Here is a 14919-nt window from a genome sequence, read left to right on the forward strand (position 1 = left end):
TTCCTCCCTTCCTTCCCTCCTTCCTTCCTTCTTTTCTTTCTTTCTACCTGTCCCCATCTGTCCATCTTTCTTTTGGAGAGCTTATCTCTGCTTCCAGATTTTCTGAGCAGGGTGGTGTGGAAATGAGCCGAAGGGGGAAGTGGTGTCAACAAGGTCTGGCTGTAGGAGGAGTGCCTGAGGGGACTCCCACATCATCTGGCAGTAGCTCATTCCTCTCCCCACAAGACCTTGTGCATGAGCTGTGGAGAGTGTAAAGGGTCTTTCTGACACACGGGGACAAACCGGGGCTTTGTTGACATAATATGCATTTAAGGTCCTCTTTCAGTTGAATCAGAACATGAGCAAAAGCTAGCCTCTGTGTTATATGCCCTGATTGGAAGAGGTTCAGAATGACCTGGAACCCCCATCTTCCTAGCTGTGAGCCTTTGTAAGTTTCCATTCATTCAGGCACTGGATAATAATGTTCCAAGTTCTGGTTTCCATGGTGGCACAATTCGGTGGCACAGTCCCTGCTCTCTCCCCATGAAAGTGGACTCTAATGGAAGAGGCCTGTCTTCTAGACCAGATTACAGAAGTTACTAGTTAACCACAACTCTAGGCAAGGACTGGAAGGAGCAGCAGTCCTGTAACCCACCAGGCTGCCTGGGCTGAGGGGACCCTGGTTTGTAAAGCCTTTGATGCCGTGTGTCAGATTTCCTTCATATAATGCCACACCGTGATCTTCAGAGGATACACTTGGCCTACCAAGAGAGGTTGTCCTGGATTGTGGAGTCTTGTCCTCCTCCCCCGTCATTCCGAACTGTGTCAAGGGTGCTTCAGCCTCTTCTTCTTCATCTTCCCTCTGTCTGATCATCTAGAACTACTTGGTGGGTGGGGGGAACCCTGCTTTGTTTCAAGGAGCTGTGACTGAGACAGGGCTGGGGAGGTGACGGAGGGAAAGGGAGTGGGAGAAAGCAATGCAAACTGTGATAGCTTTTTGAAAATGTAAGTTCTCTGCTCTTTGGGAGCAAACATCTTAGGATAACTAGAGAGGGACTCCATAGGTCTCCTGGCCACAGGGAGTGCCTCTCCTCTCAGTTAATGGCCTAAGCCCTACCAGCTCCCATGGGGAGTTACATAGCTCTCCCAGCCTGTGCTTTCTGCTGGGGAGAAGTATTGAGGCTCTCACGGTGGTGTTTTTATTCTCTGGAACAGCACCGTCTGGGTTTTCTGCGGGAATGAGGAAAACAGTTGTGGATTTGGTCTAGACCTGGGTGATCCTCTTCCACTCATGGAACCAAGCCAGCTCTCCCACTTCTGGCTTTTCTTCCCCACCCCTACATTGCCTGCCGAAAAACAACTACCATTTATGCCATATGACTACAAAGATCAAAGGCCCCCCTGAATATATTTCTAGCTGACTGTACTTCAAATGTCTAAAATATGTTTCTACAGATGGGGTGCGTGGAGCAGGAAGGAGGTAGAGCACATGTGTGTTAGGCATGCATGTGGTCTGCACAGGATGGCACAAGCTCGGTACAGCTCACCATATGTCCATCTTCTCTTTAGGTTCGAATCTTCACATACCTCATTGGACGGGAAGCTGCTTTTGCCGACAATCTCAAGTGGATGGCCTGTGCCAACAAAGGTGAGTCTCCCAACCATGCTGCACTCTGATTGCTGCTCTCCGGGATGCAGAATGCATGGCACACATATGGGGAAAAGAGGGAGGCCTAAGGGAAAGTGACTTTAATGCCATATTCTGTGGGTCTTTGAAGACCATCAATCTAAATAAATTTTCTTAACCTTGAAAATGTATTTAATATGACTTCTTGTTTGATTATTATAGATGACTAACTACTAACCTGCATTTCTTAATTATACATTACATTTTTAAATGAGCTTCATAAGCATAATACCCCCAAACAAGAGTAGAAACATACATAGAGTATAACAAAATAACTTTAAATTTGTATCAATATATCAAAATCTATACCAATGTAAAATAGCTGAGGTTAATAGTTGTTATTTATCCTATATTCCTATAGCCCCACTAAATGATGACAAACACACATTACCCACTGAAAAAACCAAAAACCCCACCTATTGAGAATGTAGGCATTGTGTTCTCTAGATTGTGTTCTGCTGTCTGGGGATAAAGGCATCTTTAGGGAGCTTGAGAAAATGGAGGTAATGGTCAAGTCTTGGAAAAATTAGTTATACCATTTGTTATCCAGTCTCTGTGCAAAGAGAAAGCACAACATGTGTGAGACCAACTCAGGTGTCAGCCTTGAAGCTATTCTGGATGCAGAACTCGGAGGAAGCTGCAACAGAAGCACTCTAAGAGGCAGATCAGCTGGGCTACCTGTTTTGACTGTTGTCTGGTCCCCTTGCTCTGAAAACACACAAACTTTCAAAGGTAACATACATATCTATATTAACACAGTTACGAACAGTGTGTTGTACACAGTCAGCCAAATATATTTTTTTGTTTTATGATTGAGCATGTAAAATATGCATTACCTGTCCTGTAGTTTTACTTAATTTGTTTTTTTTTATATCTGTAGCCAGGATTTTTCAGGGGTCCTCCCCCAGTTAAAATGATTACTGTTATCCTTGAATGAATCCTGTGGAAACCAAAGCATAACCTCTTCCCCAAAGCAATACATTTTCTGACTTTCATTTTAAAATTGAGGCATCCCTAAAGCATCTAGATGGCTTTAATTTAGTCATCCCATGTACAATCCAAGTCTCCAAGCAGCTGTTGTTCACTTATCAGCATTCAAAAAATTTAAAATTAACATGGGCACTATGGAACATTATTTTAAATGATGCCCATCACCTCAGACACTTTCCTTCTGTTGGACAAATTTAAAATCCCCTTGTCTAATTATTTTTAAATACACAAAAATTTAGTGTGGTCACCCTGCTGTACTATAAGAGTACTAGACTACCTATTTGATAATATATAAATAAATATATCCCATTTAACTCTATCTTTTACTCCTTTAGCTTCTGCATATGACTTAGAGCAGACAAGGAGGCTATAATTGTAAGATAAAATCTATTTCTAAATTATCTTTCAGGGATGTAAAACAGCTCTTCCCCAAAATACTATGTTTCTATAATGTGAGGTCCCAGTCAAGTGACTACGCCCTTTTCTCGTTTTTAGTAGCTGGGGAATCATAGAGGAAGAACTGTGCAGAGACACTTACTGTGCTCCAAATATCCACGCATCCATGGCCATTCCCAGTTTTTCAGCTTGCCCTCACAACAGATTCTTGTAGTATGAAGGAATTCAACCTGGGTTACATCTGAGGCAAAGCATCCAGGAGCTTGTTTGGGCAGCCACACTCTTCCTTTAGCTTCCATGAACTCTGAAGCTTCATGGTCCAGATAGAGCAGAGATGGCATTCAGCAAGCGTGCCACACTCAGGTCCCTGAGTGAGTGGACGGATGGCCCTGTCCCACACTAGATGTGTGCCAAGACTCTATGTGAAGCCATTGGGATTTCTAGGTTGGTATTTTCAATGACAAAGCTTTGGCTACAGGACTAGTGAAATTAACCTTTTAATGTTTGCATGAGTAGTTTAATATTCAGCATGGAGTGGTAATCGTTCTTCCTTTGAATTTTTAATTGACAAATACAAACAATAAATAGCATAGAGCTTGATGTTATGATGATATAAATACACTGTGAAATGGCCAAATCAAGACAATTAATTTGAATTCCATTACCTGCCTACCACATCCTTGTACTGAAAGCATTCAACATAGATTTTGGATTATGTTCAGAAATACAGACATTGTCATTAACTGTAGTTGATACACTGTGCAGAGGAGCTCGTGTGTTTATTCTTCCCATAGAATCATAATTTTGTATCCCATTCCTCTGTCGGTTCTGATTAAACAGAAGGATTAGTGAAATGGTGCATGCTAAGTTCAGTAGTTCAGTACTAGTTCATAGGTACTTAATCATTTATGGATTTTTATACTTATGAAATCAATTTATTACCAATCCCAGCAGTGTATCAGAAACAATGCTTGGGGCAGAGATCAGGAATGGAAGTGACAGTGCCTTCTAGTGTAGTGAGGACTTCTTCCATTTTTCTATATGGTCAAGAAAGATTGACTTTAAATCCAGCCTCTTGGATTTTAAATCCAGCCTTCTTCATGTACCTACTTACTAGGTACTGGACTTCATTACCTGCCAAACGTGGGTGGTATAATACCTGCCCAATACAAACGCTGTAGGGAGGAAGTTAGGTCTTGTGAGCCATGCCCTGTTCCTAGAACATGAGTGCTCTCATGGTTCCCCATGGCCAGTGACCTCTAGGTCTGGCTTACGTTTTCTGTGAGACCACAAACTCTATAAGAGTGGCCTTGGACCCCTACTTCATCTTGGCTACCCGATAGAACCCAGCCTCAGACTTTACTCCAAGCAGGTTTTCCTGTGATGGCTTACAATATAAGTAAGTTACTTATTCATATTCATAAAACGGGTGTCCTGTTACCCAGCAGTTGGCACTGATGTGTAGGTGGCCCATCCTTTGCTGGTCTTCTAAGCTGTAATTCATCAACATGGTAGTGTCTGTGAAGAAAGAAACAGGAATGAGAGCTTTAAAGGTCTCTGCTACAGTTTTTAAAGTTTGTTTATTTATTTTAAAAGCAATCTTTTCTCACTTAAAAAAAAGAACTTTATTTCAAGCAACCAAAGTTGTTTCTCTGAAAAAAAGAAAGAAAGAAAAGAATGTTCTGGGAAAAGAAAGGGGTGACTCAGAACTTTAAGTGGGAAGGAAGGTCAAGTCTCAGGAAAGAGCGGGGAAGATGGATTTTTGTTTGCCCTTTTCTTTGTAGATTTGCTTTACATGTCTACATCATTCTTCTCCGGAGATAGGTCTTCCCTGCTTTGTAGATGTGTGTGGTTTGAGATGTTCTTCCTGGACTGCACCTAGCTCTTGTCCAACATGTCCTTTGTTGGAGACACAGTAGATTTGATAGTTTCTCCCCTGGACACAGGCCAGCCAACTTGAACTCCTAACTTCCAACCCCTCTTCCCAGAAAAGATTCTGTCACCAGCCGTGGTCACTTCGTCAGACATGTGTAGAGGTAAGCCCCGGGCCAATGGGGACAGAGGGGCTTCATAGAGCCAGGCAAGCAGGCTGCTCCCATGGTGCTTTGGCTTGGATGTGTCTTTTATTTCCTGTTTCTGTTTGGAATGGTCTTTAAGCACATCTCAATTTCCTCACCTCAGAGAATGAAGGACATCACTGGAGAGCATCCGTGTTTCCTTGACTCTCTGAAGTAACACGTAGTATAGTTCTTTTGTTTGTTGCTTGGCTTGCTTCATGAAAGTGTCCGTCTTCCTACCCATCCCAGGTCACATGCTTGGCTTCCTTTCCAGAGCAGGTGCAGCAGGAATGGAGGAGGCATGGGATGAGGGAATTGAGTAAACCTACATTCCTGTTGACAACAGAGGTCCCTCTGTCCAGCTTAGAACTTTCCTGACATTTAAATAGAGTGAGTTATGCTTCCCATTTCTTTTCTTTCTGTGGTCATGGCAAACAAATGTTCCTTTCTTTTTTTATTTTGAAAAGCATTTTTATTTTTGTCCCTGCCACACCAGATTGCAATTTTCCCCCATCAGCTAGTAGGCTCTTAGTCGTGGGTGATTGCTTTTACTGTCTGTGTCCAGCTGATGAAAATCCTTCAAATTGGAACTTTGTCTTAATCAACTAATACCGTATCTTTGCTTCATTTTTGTTGTCATTTACAAGAATCTTTGAAATATTCTTGAAAGATAATTTAATCAAGCCAAGACCTAGCTCTGGAATTTAGCCCATAAAGTTTATAGTTCAGAAAATCTACAGAAGGCAGGCTAGCTGTTATCTGGAGAGGCCTTGGGAGCCCCTGAAGAAAGCCCTTGTTTCTGCCAGAATGCTGTAGTATAACAACCAATGGCTCCCAACAATTTTCCTTTTGTGATTTGGAGTCTCCCTCACCATGACAGCGTTAGGTTCCGCTCATCTGAGCCCATGTAAACACTGGCTTCGTGTTGCGTCAGTCATGAGGTTTTTAGCCACGTAAGTTCAGTGAGGAAGTATTCATCTATGGTCATTAATTAAATCTTTGTTTATGGTCTGGGATTGTTACATGATGGAGCCAGCATAGCATTTTCTTCTCATGTGACATGGGGTCTGAATCCCCACCCACCCATGTTGCGTGTTTTTGCACTGACTCAACCAAGATCTTCAGTGAAATGAACTGTCAGCATCCAGGAGTTGAACAGACCAGGGAAAGGCCAAAGTGAAGCCTGCTGACAGGTTGAGCTGCCTGACCACAGAGTGACCCCAATGGAGGGGAGGGGAGTGGTGGCCATTATGCCATCCCTGGATCTCTGGTGTTCAAAGACCTACTGTCTTAGAAGTCTGATAGCCATGGAAACCATTCATAGCCAGGAGGCCTCAGGTACTTTCACTGGAAACTCATGCCCTGGTGGGGACATTCATGGGCCTTAGTTCTCTGCCTTCTTCACCAGGCTGGCAAAATCCAGGGAGGCTTGGAGCATATTGGTTTATTTCATTTTGTGCCTAAGCAGGACCTGCCCTAAGGGGACTAGGTCTAATGAAGCAAAGAAGCATGCCATTTTAAAAATGTTAAAAAACAATCCCTGCCACTGAAGACAGGCTGGGAGCTTGAAATGCTGAATTCACACCATTGCATAAACAAGCGACTTGGGACAACAGCAAAGATGGTCGGCAGGTTCAGATAGCTTATAAAGAGGCGATAACCTTCTCCAGTGTGCAGAGTGCCAGCATCTGTAATGAGCACGCTGATCCCCCTTCGAAAGCCAGAGTTAATGGAGTGTTTCCCAGCTGTGCAAACAAAGGCTTTGCTCAGTCCTGAGTTCTCAGCCTTTCAGTCATCATGCGCTCCAAACGAAACGCCTTGTGCGTCTCCCCCAGTTGTGTGTTTAGCTTATCCCCTTTGGAGAGGTTAGAGGTTGTTCTCTTCTTGTTTGAAATAGAACTGGTAGCCTAAGCCCTCCTTGGAGGTCCAGCCCCCAAACTTTTCCAAGAAGTAATTCTTAATCTCATTATCCCTTCCCAACTGTTTCACAACCCCAAAGACGCTTCATACTTCTGAGGCCATCGGAATGGCTGTGGGTAGGAGAAAAGGCGTAGTTAAACCATTTTAGTTTCTCAGCACAGGCAATCTGAAAAGAGCATCTAGGCCGATAGGTGCACACAGTCGTTCCTATAAGCGCCCAAGGATGTGAGGACTTGCATGCCATTCAGACAGAGGTCACCGTGTTGCTGGTGTTCATAGCAGTTGAGAGCAACTGACTGCTTCCTGCACCACAACACTTAGATGGCATGCCTCCGTAAAACCTCACAGAACCACTATGTGCCATATGTTATGATCATCTGTATTTATCAAGAGAGAACCCCTAGACATAGGCTGTCTCTTCTTCAGCCTATCGTACTTAAGAGGCTGGAGAATCTTTGGAAATATGTGCAGGAGCTAGACCCATGTTGTATGACTTCCAGGGGAGACACAAAGAGAAGTCTGTTTACCTGAAATAGAGATAGTAATGACCAAAGAAATTAGTCTACCCATGTCCATTTAATGACCCAAAAAGCTTATTGGGGTTACTTAAAGGAACATTCTGACTCGGAAAATTGCATCATTGAAAACTACTTCCCACTTGAGCTCTCAACACAAACACATATACTCAGACACACACACACACACACACACACACTGTGGATTTTTTGAAATTTGTACCACTGGAATCCTAACACACAGTCAACTTTACACCCCCTGTATATTCTAGCACTCCCCAAGACCACAGACATGTTGGGGACAAGAGGGAGCCATGATTAGCATACAGATGAGGGTTTAAGGCCCTCCCCACTCCTTCAAGGAGGGAATGACAACAGACTTACCACCATTAGCGTTGCTCTGGCTATGACTATATTGTTCTTCTGATCTCATGGCCGTGACTGAGAGTCCAGGTGTTGTGTTGATCACCATAGGAACTTTGCTTCACGGTGGTAATGTTCTTGTGACACACAGGGAATTGTCCCCGTCGCAACAACAGACCACAGCAATGGTAGGACCAGAACCTGGCAATGTGAGGTAGGCAGTAGGGTCTGCTCCTACAGGCAACTCTAAGGGCTCTGGAGTCAGATGCCATTGTAAAGTGCAATATAGAATTGTTTTTCTGTGGCAAGGCAGCTCTAAGCAAGAGATTTTGGAAGCATGTAGAAGTTAGGTAAAATCATAGGAATACAAAGTATTGGGCTGCCTATGGCTTATCACCCAGAGCAGCTGTAGCCCAGGGTTCACAGAAGGAATGCTACAAGGGAACAAGGCAAATAAATTGATGTTACAGAGAAAAATGAGCGGACCATTTGTAATAGGTGGCTAATTTCAGCATTAATTACTCTGTAATTGCTGGATGATTGCTGATTCTGTTCTCTTACATGATATATGAAGTTCAAAAAGGCACATTAAAGGCAAGAATAAACATTCAAAAGCTAGAATTTCCTAGGAATAAAAAGAAAGAGGCAGTAAGGAAGGTCGCCAGCTCCAGCTCGGAGAATACAGAAGGGAACTAGGGGAAGCCTGCGTCTATGGTTTCAGGCAAAGAACTCAGCCCTTAGCTACTTCCTACTATCCATCATTTGTTGGCCATACCATACATTTGCTAGCTGAAACTTAGAAGCAAGAAAAGACTCTTTCAGAAAGGTTTCAGGTTCTAGTGGACTGGGACCAAATTTGTGAAAGCTTTAGAGCATGCATACATACATGCATATATTTGTATACATATATATGTGTGTGCATATATATAGATGTGTATACACACACACACACATATATATATATATATATATATATGTAAAATTTCAGCTTTTCTTGCCTTTTATAGACTTGTATCTCTGCTTTATGCTTATCATATTGAAATGTAAGTTGGAACCGTGACCTGGGGTTGACTCAGGCAAGTCAGAGTCCGGTACTGAGTATTCTCAAGATGCTGGAGTGAGATGCAGAGAGAGAAAGTGAGGGCAGATGGCACAGTCGGGGAGAGACTCCCCCAACCAATTCATTGATGACAAAGCAGACCCATGTTGGAAAACTAGGGAAGAGTGTTTAGGGAGAATGAGCAGAGCATGGGAAGGCTCTAAGCAGGCTAGGGTGGAAGGATCGGGACCAGCTCAGCATAGGAGAACAGGAGAAAGGCTCAGTAAAGTTCAGCAACAGTGTGTGGGGCTTTCCATGTAGGTGGAGGCCAGTGGAGGAAGGCTTTTGGAGGTCAGAATAAGACATTCAGATTTTGTTCTGACTTTATGCAGAAACTATTACAGTAATTTCGTCAAATCGATGGACGTACAATTTATACTTCCAGATGATCCTTACACCTAAATGAGGGGGTGGAGTCATGGCGGGCTGGAGTTGGGTTTGCTTATGCTCCATGGAATCTTGGAACGGGGTTAAAGTGCTGAAGGAAAGAACAGTCATGTTAAATGTGTTTTAGAGAGAAAACATGCTGGCGAGTTGGATAGGGGACCAGGAGAGGAGCAGAGAGTGATGAGGGTGTCGTCTAGGGTCTTCCTTCTGCTTTGGGTCTAACCAGACTGGGTGCTATTGCCTAGATGGGGAAAGCTAACAGTGGTTGGAGGCAAAAAGAGTTGTAAAGGAAATCTGAGAGTAGGCTTTCTGGATTTTATGCTGGGTACCCGATTTCATCCACAAAGAGCTATGAGGTAAATGCCTGGCTGCAGGCATGGAGCACCCGGAAATGAGCTGGTTGTGACATTCGGGTTTTGACTGTGATAAATAAGGCTGAGCGAGGGTCATTTCTCAGTTCAGTCCTTTACAAACTTATTATTGACGCCTTTCCGCTCTCACTCTCTAAGCTGCTGAGCTGTGTCCTTCATTCTCCCTCACACATCCATCTCCTTTCTTCTCTTGGCTCTGTTTTGGAAAACCTCAATCAGAGAGCTTCACAAGATTGGACATGAAAATAGAGGCAATCCAGGACCTGAGACAGACTATCTTCCCGGGAATAGGTCCACAGTGAAAGTGCTCATCCAAGTTACTGTCAACCAGATCCAGAACTACCAGACTGACCAACAGCGGTACCCTCCTTAGCTGGTACTATGTGCCAAGGTCCTTTACTCAGAACCCCAGGTTTAGCTACTAGCAGAGATATTATATATTTTCTTTCTTATTACAAAGTAGATGATAGTTTCCTGGCACGGAGAAATGACTCCTCTTGGGAAAGGCATGTCCCTTGTCTTCTAGTAGTCCCTTATAAAATATTTCTTGCCAGTCATGCCTCTCAGCTGGACCACCTAGGAGACATATACCAATGGATCTCCCCAAGCAGGGGCCAGACCTCCAAGAGAACTCACAGGTCCTGTTCTGGGATCTCATGCTATAACAGGGCATCCCCAATTCCTCCTTTGGGGCCCTGCCTCCCCGATGTAGTCTGGACCACAAGGGTGGGGCAGGTAGGAGTGATAATGTATGCTAATTAGCCCTGGGCAGGGCTGTCATCAGGAACCCAGAAGCCACATGGTCCCAACCTGTTGGGAACTGGCACACTAAATTCAAACCAGCTGGCCTTTGTTTGGAAATGTTCTGGGAGGGTCCAGCCCATCCCAGACAGTGGAAGGGCTGGTGTTTCCCTACCATGTGCTTGGTTGAGACACAAGGAACGTCTGTAACTGCTGTGCAAGTGTTACAGCAGATCTGATTGTAGAGTTTCCTTTAAGCCGTCTCTGACTTATTTGAAGAGTAGTAATGGATCCTTACTTAGAGACAAGAGGAAGCTACATGAATCTGTCCTTTTACTGTGTCCAGCTGTAAGTCCTTCTGTAACCTCCTGCTTTAAGACAAGAGCTCGCTCTTTCCCATGCTTTGCTGGGCCTATCCCTTTGGGTCATTTCTGCTCTCTGTTAAACTCTTAAATTGGGGACATTCTGAGCTACTTTTCCTTCCAGAAGGGGTCCAATTCTCTGTAATAGATGCTTCCCTTGCGTTCTTTGCTTTGCCAGATCCACTCCTCAATTGCCTGCCCCCACCCCACCAGTTTCCTCCTTTATCCCTCTTTGATCTCTATTCCTCTAAAGACTCTGGTTTGGTATAGCCAGACTTGATTGGCTACCCCTATTATATCTTAATGGTGGCTGTACTATTTTGTGGATCTTTTCTCCTATCCTTATGACCGAAGCCAGTGCCTTCCTTGCCCATCCTGTTCATTCTGCTAAGAAAGATTTCCACCCATACTTGAACAAATGGCTTCCTCTAGGCGAGCCAGACCTGTGCCCAGTGTTCTCTTCCCTTCCAAACTTCCTATCCCGCAGCAAAGCCCACAAGACCCCAAGTTGAAGTGCCCTGAACTCAAGATCAAGCAGACAACATCATCTGTAAAACTATTGCATGCTTAGAACATTGTCTGTTGCATAAAAGCCAGGCATGTCAGTCTGACAGTCATGCTAAAGTAGGATCTGGAATCCTAGCCTCAAGCATACACAGGTTAAAACCCGGTAGAAGTAATGGGCAGAAACCAGAGGCATGGAAAGAACAAGTAAAACCAAGAAACTCTCAATCTGTGCTTTTGTCCTGTAATTTATGCTCAATACTGGTGGAACCTGGGTAAAACACAAGTCCTTAGCCCAGTGCAGGCATGTTATCATTACACAATAATAATCCTCCCATATGTATTATAAGAATAAATGAAAGCCATCCTGCTCAACATCCAGGAAGCTGAAGCAGAAAACTTGCTGCAAGTTCAAAGCCAGTCAGAATGACATGGCCATTCCAAACTTGCCTCAAAAACAAAACAAAACCAAGAAAAAAATAATTCTATTTGTCAAAGAAATAGCAAACTTTGTTTTATTACATTAGTCATTACTATTATTAAAATAATAATAATAATAATGAGATCTTTTTAATCTTGGAATTTATAGTTTTCTCCTTGGAAATATGGTCACTAATGTGGGAAGAACAGGATTGCCTAGAGTGAGTGCTCTGATTTCTTTGTCCCTAGCAAAGCCTGGGGGGAGAGCTCTCAACACTCAATAACTCTTTCCGTGTGGGTTAAGTTCATTCCTTTCGGTGACTATCCTCTGTCAGAGAAGATACAGCTCACTTCAGATGGAGGGCCGAGATCCAGCACTTAATAATGATGAAGGGAATTTGGGCTCTGGCCAGTGTGTCTTTCTTGAGGAATGCTCTGCTGTGTGTTCCTAAGCCCTGTCCTTCTTTTGCAGGGTTTTTCACCCAGATCTCCACCTTGGCTGATGTGCAGGAGAATGTCATGGAATACCTCCATGTGCTCAGCCGACCCAAAGTCATCGACCAGGAGCATGACGTGGTGTGGACCGAAGCATACATCGATAGCACTGTAAGCCTACAGGGCCCTGGGGAGAGGCTGGGTTTGCCCTATGCTTCAGTGCAAGGGCTTTCTTGTGTTCATTCCAGGGATAAGACGTCATTTCATTCTCCATTAGTTATGACCTTTAGTACCATTGTCCCAGACTGTAGGTACAATAGACATTGTTGGCCCCAGCAAACAAAGTCATGCTGGAAAATGGCCGTGAAAATGACCTGCACCTCTGAGAGTATCAAACATGCTCTCTTTTTGTTTGTGACTTCCCCATATCCCACGTGTGTTCACATTCCTGCATGAGAAAGTGGTGAGGAGCACAATGATGAACTCAGCTTTGCCACGTGTGAGGCCCGGTCTCAGTCGAAGATGCGACTGATGCTCACTGTGATAAGAAATGGGGGCCACCACCGAGGATGCAATTACATCCTCCTCCCATAGACAGGCAAAAATGCGATTACGTGGGATTCTGTGAGCGAGGTTATGTGATCTCTGATCATGGGCTCCTGAAAAGTTGGATTCCAGTGTGTGCTTACAAGGAGAGGCTTTGCCAGTCATCCAGTAATCATCCCATGGCCGTGTTTTTGTGTAATTTCAGGGCGATTTTTCATAGTGATACCGAGTCTGATGGGAGTGGCGTGTTTCATTTATTGATTGTAAATGTTCTCACGGGAGTGTTCCGCTGTCAGTTTTGTTGGGATTCACATAACATTAATCACGGCAGCACAGGCACAGCTGTGTTCTGGAGCAGTCTCCATGGCTGCCTTAGGCAGACTTTCCTCTCTCTGGGCGCTCCTCTTCTTCTTCTTGCTGTATTTCTGGCAGCTGCAGGCACACATGGGACAATAACAACACATGAAAACCAAACTGGCGACACCCTGACACATCCAGGCCACCACAGCTCACCCCACCCCATCCACAGTGGGACCTTCAAGACACAGATAGGACGGTAATTCTTTGTTCGGGAGAATGTTCATCAAGTCACCTGACGATGAGAGGTGGGGGCTGGGAAACACTTTCTGGTTGCTGGTGACAATGATCTTTTGTCAGTTTGGGAGTCAGATTCCAGTTCAGTTCTCACTATAAAAATAAAATAGCTAGACTGCTTTTTAATCTGACACCATGCTTAAATCAATGACAATGACCACAACAGTCATGGTGCCATCTCTTTTTACCTGTAGTTAAGTGAGGCAGAAGAGCCAGGAATGAAGAAGAATGGGTCTAGCTGGTGCTGAAGTTCAAACCACTCTGTAGTTGGCCATGCAAACTCTAGACGTCTAGGTTGATTGGTTGTTTTAACTTCTCAGTATAAAAATGTAGTAACAGAATCTAAAGTTAAAGCATATGATGCTTGAGCTTGAACAGATTAATAGAGCAGAGAGGCCAATAAAAGCCCGATGACATATGGGAACTTAGTGTATGATCTCATCTCAGCAGAGCTAGGCCATAATTTTAAAAGGCAAAGAGCATTTTAAAAGTTGAGTAACTGACAAGAGAGCTTGGCAGGTAGAGGCTCTTGCCACCAATCCTGATGACCTGAGTTTGATCTTCAGGACCTATAAGATAAAAAAAAGAGCTAACGATCATGGGTTATCCTCCTCTGCCCTCCATGCTTGAAACCATGTGACCCCACCCTCACTCACAAACATAAACAAATAATGTAGTAAAACATTGTGAAAAATTGAGGAGACCCTTCCAAAAATTTCAATAGAAAAAGAAAGTAACAGAAGACATAGGCAGGCCACACAAATAACACAATGGCTTTTGACATGGAAAAAATATATACTTTTACCCATAGTAAGAAAAATGCTAACTAAACCATGATGAGATACCATTTCACAACAGCAGAGTGATGAAAGTGAGAAACTTAGCCAGGTCCTCTGCTAGTGAGGATGCCAGCAGGAGAGATCCTCTATAGATCACTATGGAAATGCGCAGTGGGACGGTCTCTATGAGGAAGGGAGTGGCATTCATTCGCCCTTTGTGCCAGCAGTCATACTTGGAACCATGAAGGTAATTCCCCATCAAGACAACCAAATATGTAAGATCTTTGTTCACCGGAAGTGTGTGTAATTAGTTTCCAAATGCTGGAAATTGTCTGACTCCCCAAGCGTTAAAGATTGTTCGTGTGAGCCATAGCCTATTGGCAATAAGAATGAGGGTGGTCTCTGCTTCTCAGCATCGAGGGTTTATAGTAGAGCACGGCATGCTGCTAGGGAAAGTGGGGAAATGCAAGAGCGAGTCTTCTAGGTGGCACGTTGTGCACGCAGAAATGCAAAGTTAGGGAAACAAAAAGTCCATGGAATTGCTCGCCTCTAAGACATGAGAGGATAGAAGCCGGGGGGCAATGGGACACCCCTTTTTACATAGTTTGATTTCTGTTGGACCTTTGCACGTGTGTATGCCGTGTGTGTGTGTGTGTGTGTGTGTGTGTGTGTGTGTGTGTATGTGTGTGTGTGGAGCTGTGTGTATGTGTGTGTGGAGTGCAGGTGCACGTATACAGTAACAATTATGTGGAGGGGAGGGAACAATCTTCAACC

The 14919-nt window shown here is 44.0% G+C and overlaps 1 protein-coding gene across 2 annotated transcripts in view; it reads left to right on the top strand.

The window, feature by feature from the left end:
- The window catches only part of Cacna2d3 (calcium voltage-gated channel auxiliary subunit alpha2delta 3), an 833716-nt gene that overhangs the window by 542918 nt on the left and 275879 nt on the right, over positions 1-14919 (top strand). For both annotated transcript variants that reach the window (XM_005348768.3, XM_005348769.3), the window contains exons 12-13: positions 1549-1627; positions 12264-12397. In XM_005348768.3, coding sequence (XP_005348825.1) covers positions 1549-1627; positions 12264-12397 — 213 coding nt within the window. The remainder of the gene's footprint in view (positions 1-1548; positions 1628-12263; positions 12398-14919) is intronic.

The sequence above is a fragment of the Microtus ochrogaster genome, chromosome 6, assembly GCF_000317375.1.
Source record: "Microtus ochrogaster isolate Prairie Vole_2 chromosome 6, MicOch1.0, whole genome shotgun sequence".
NCBI lineage: Eukaryota > Metazoa > Chordata > Mammalia > Rodentia > Cricetidae > Microtus > Microtus ochrogaster.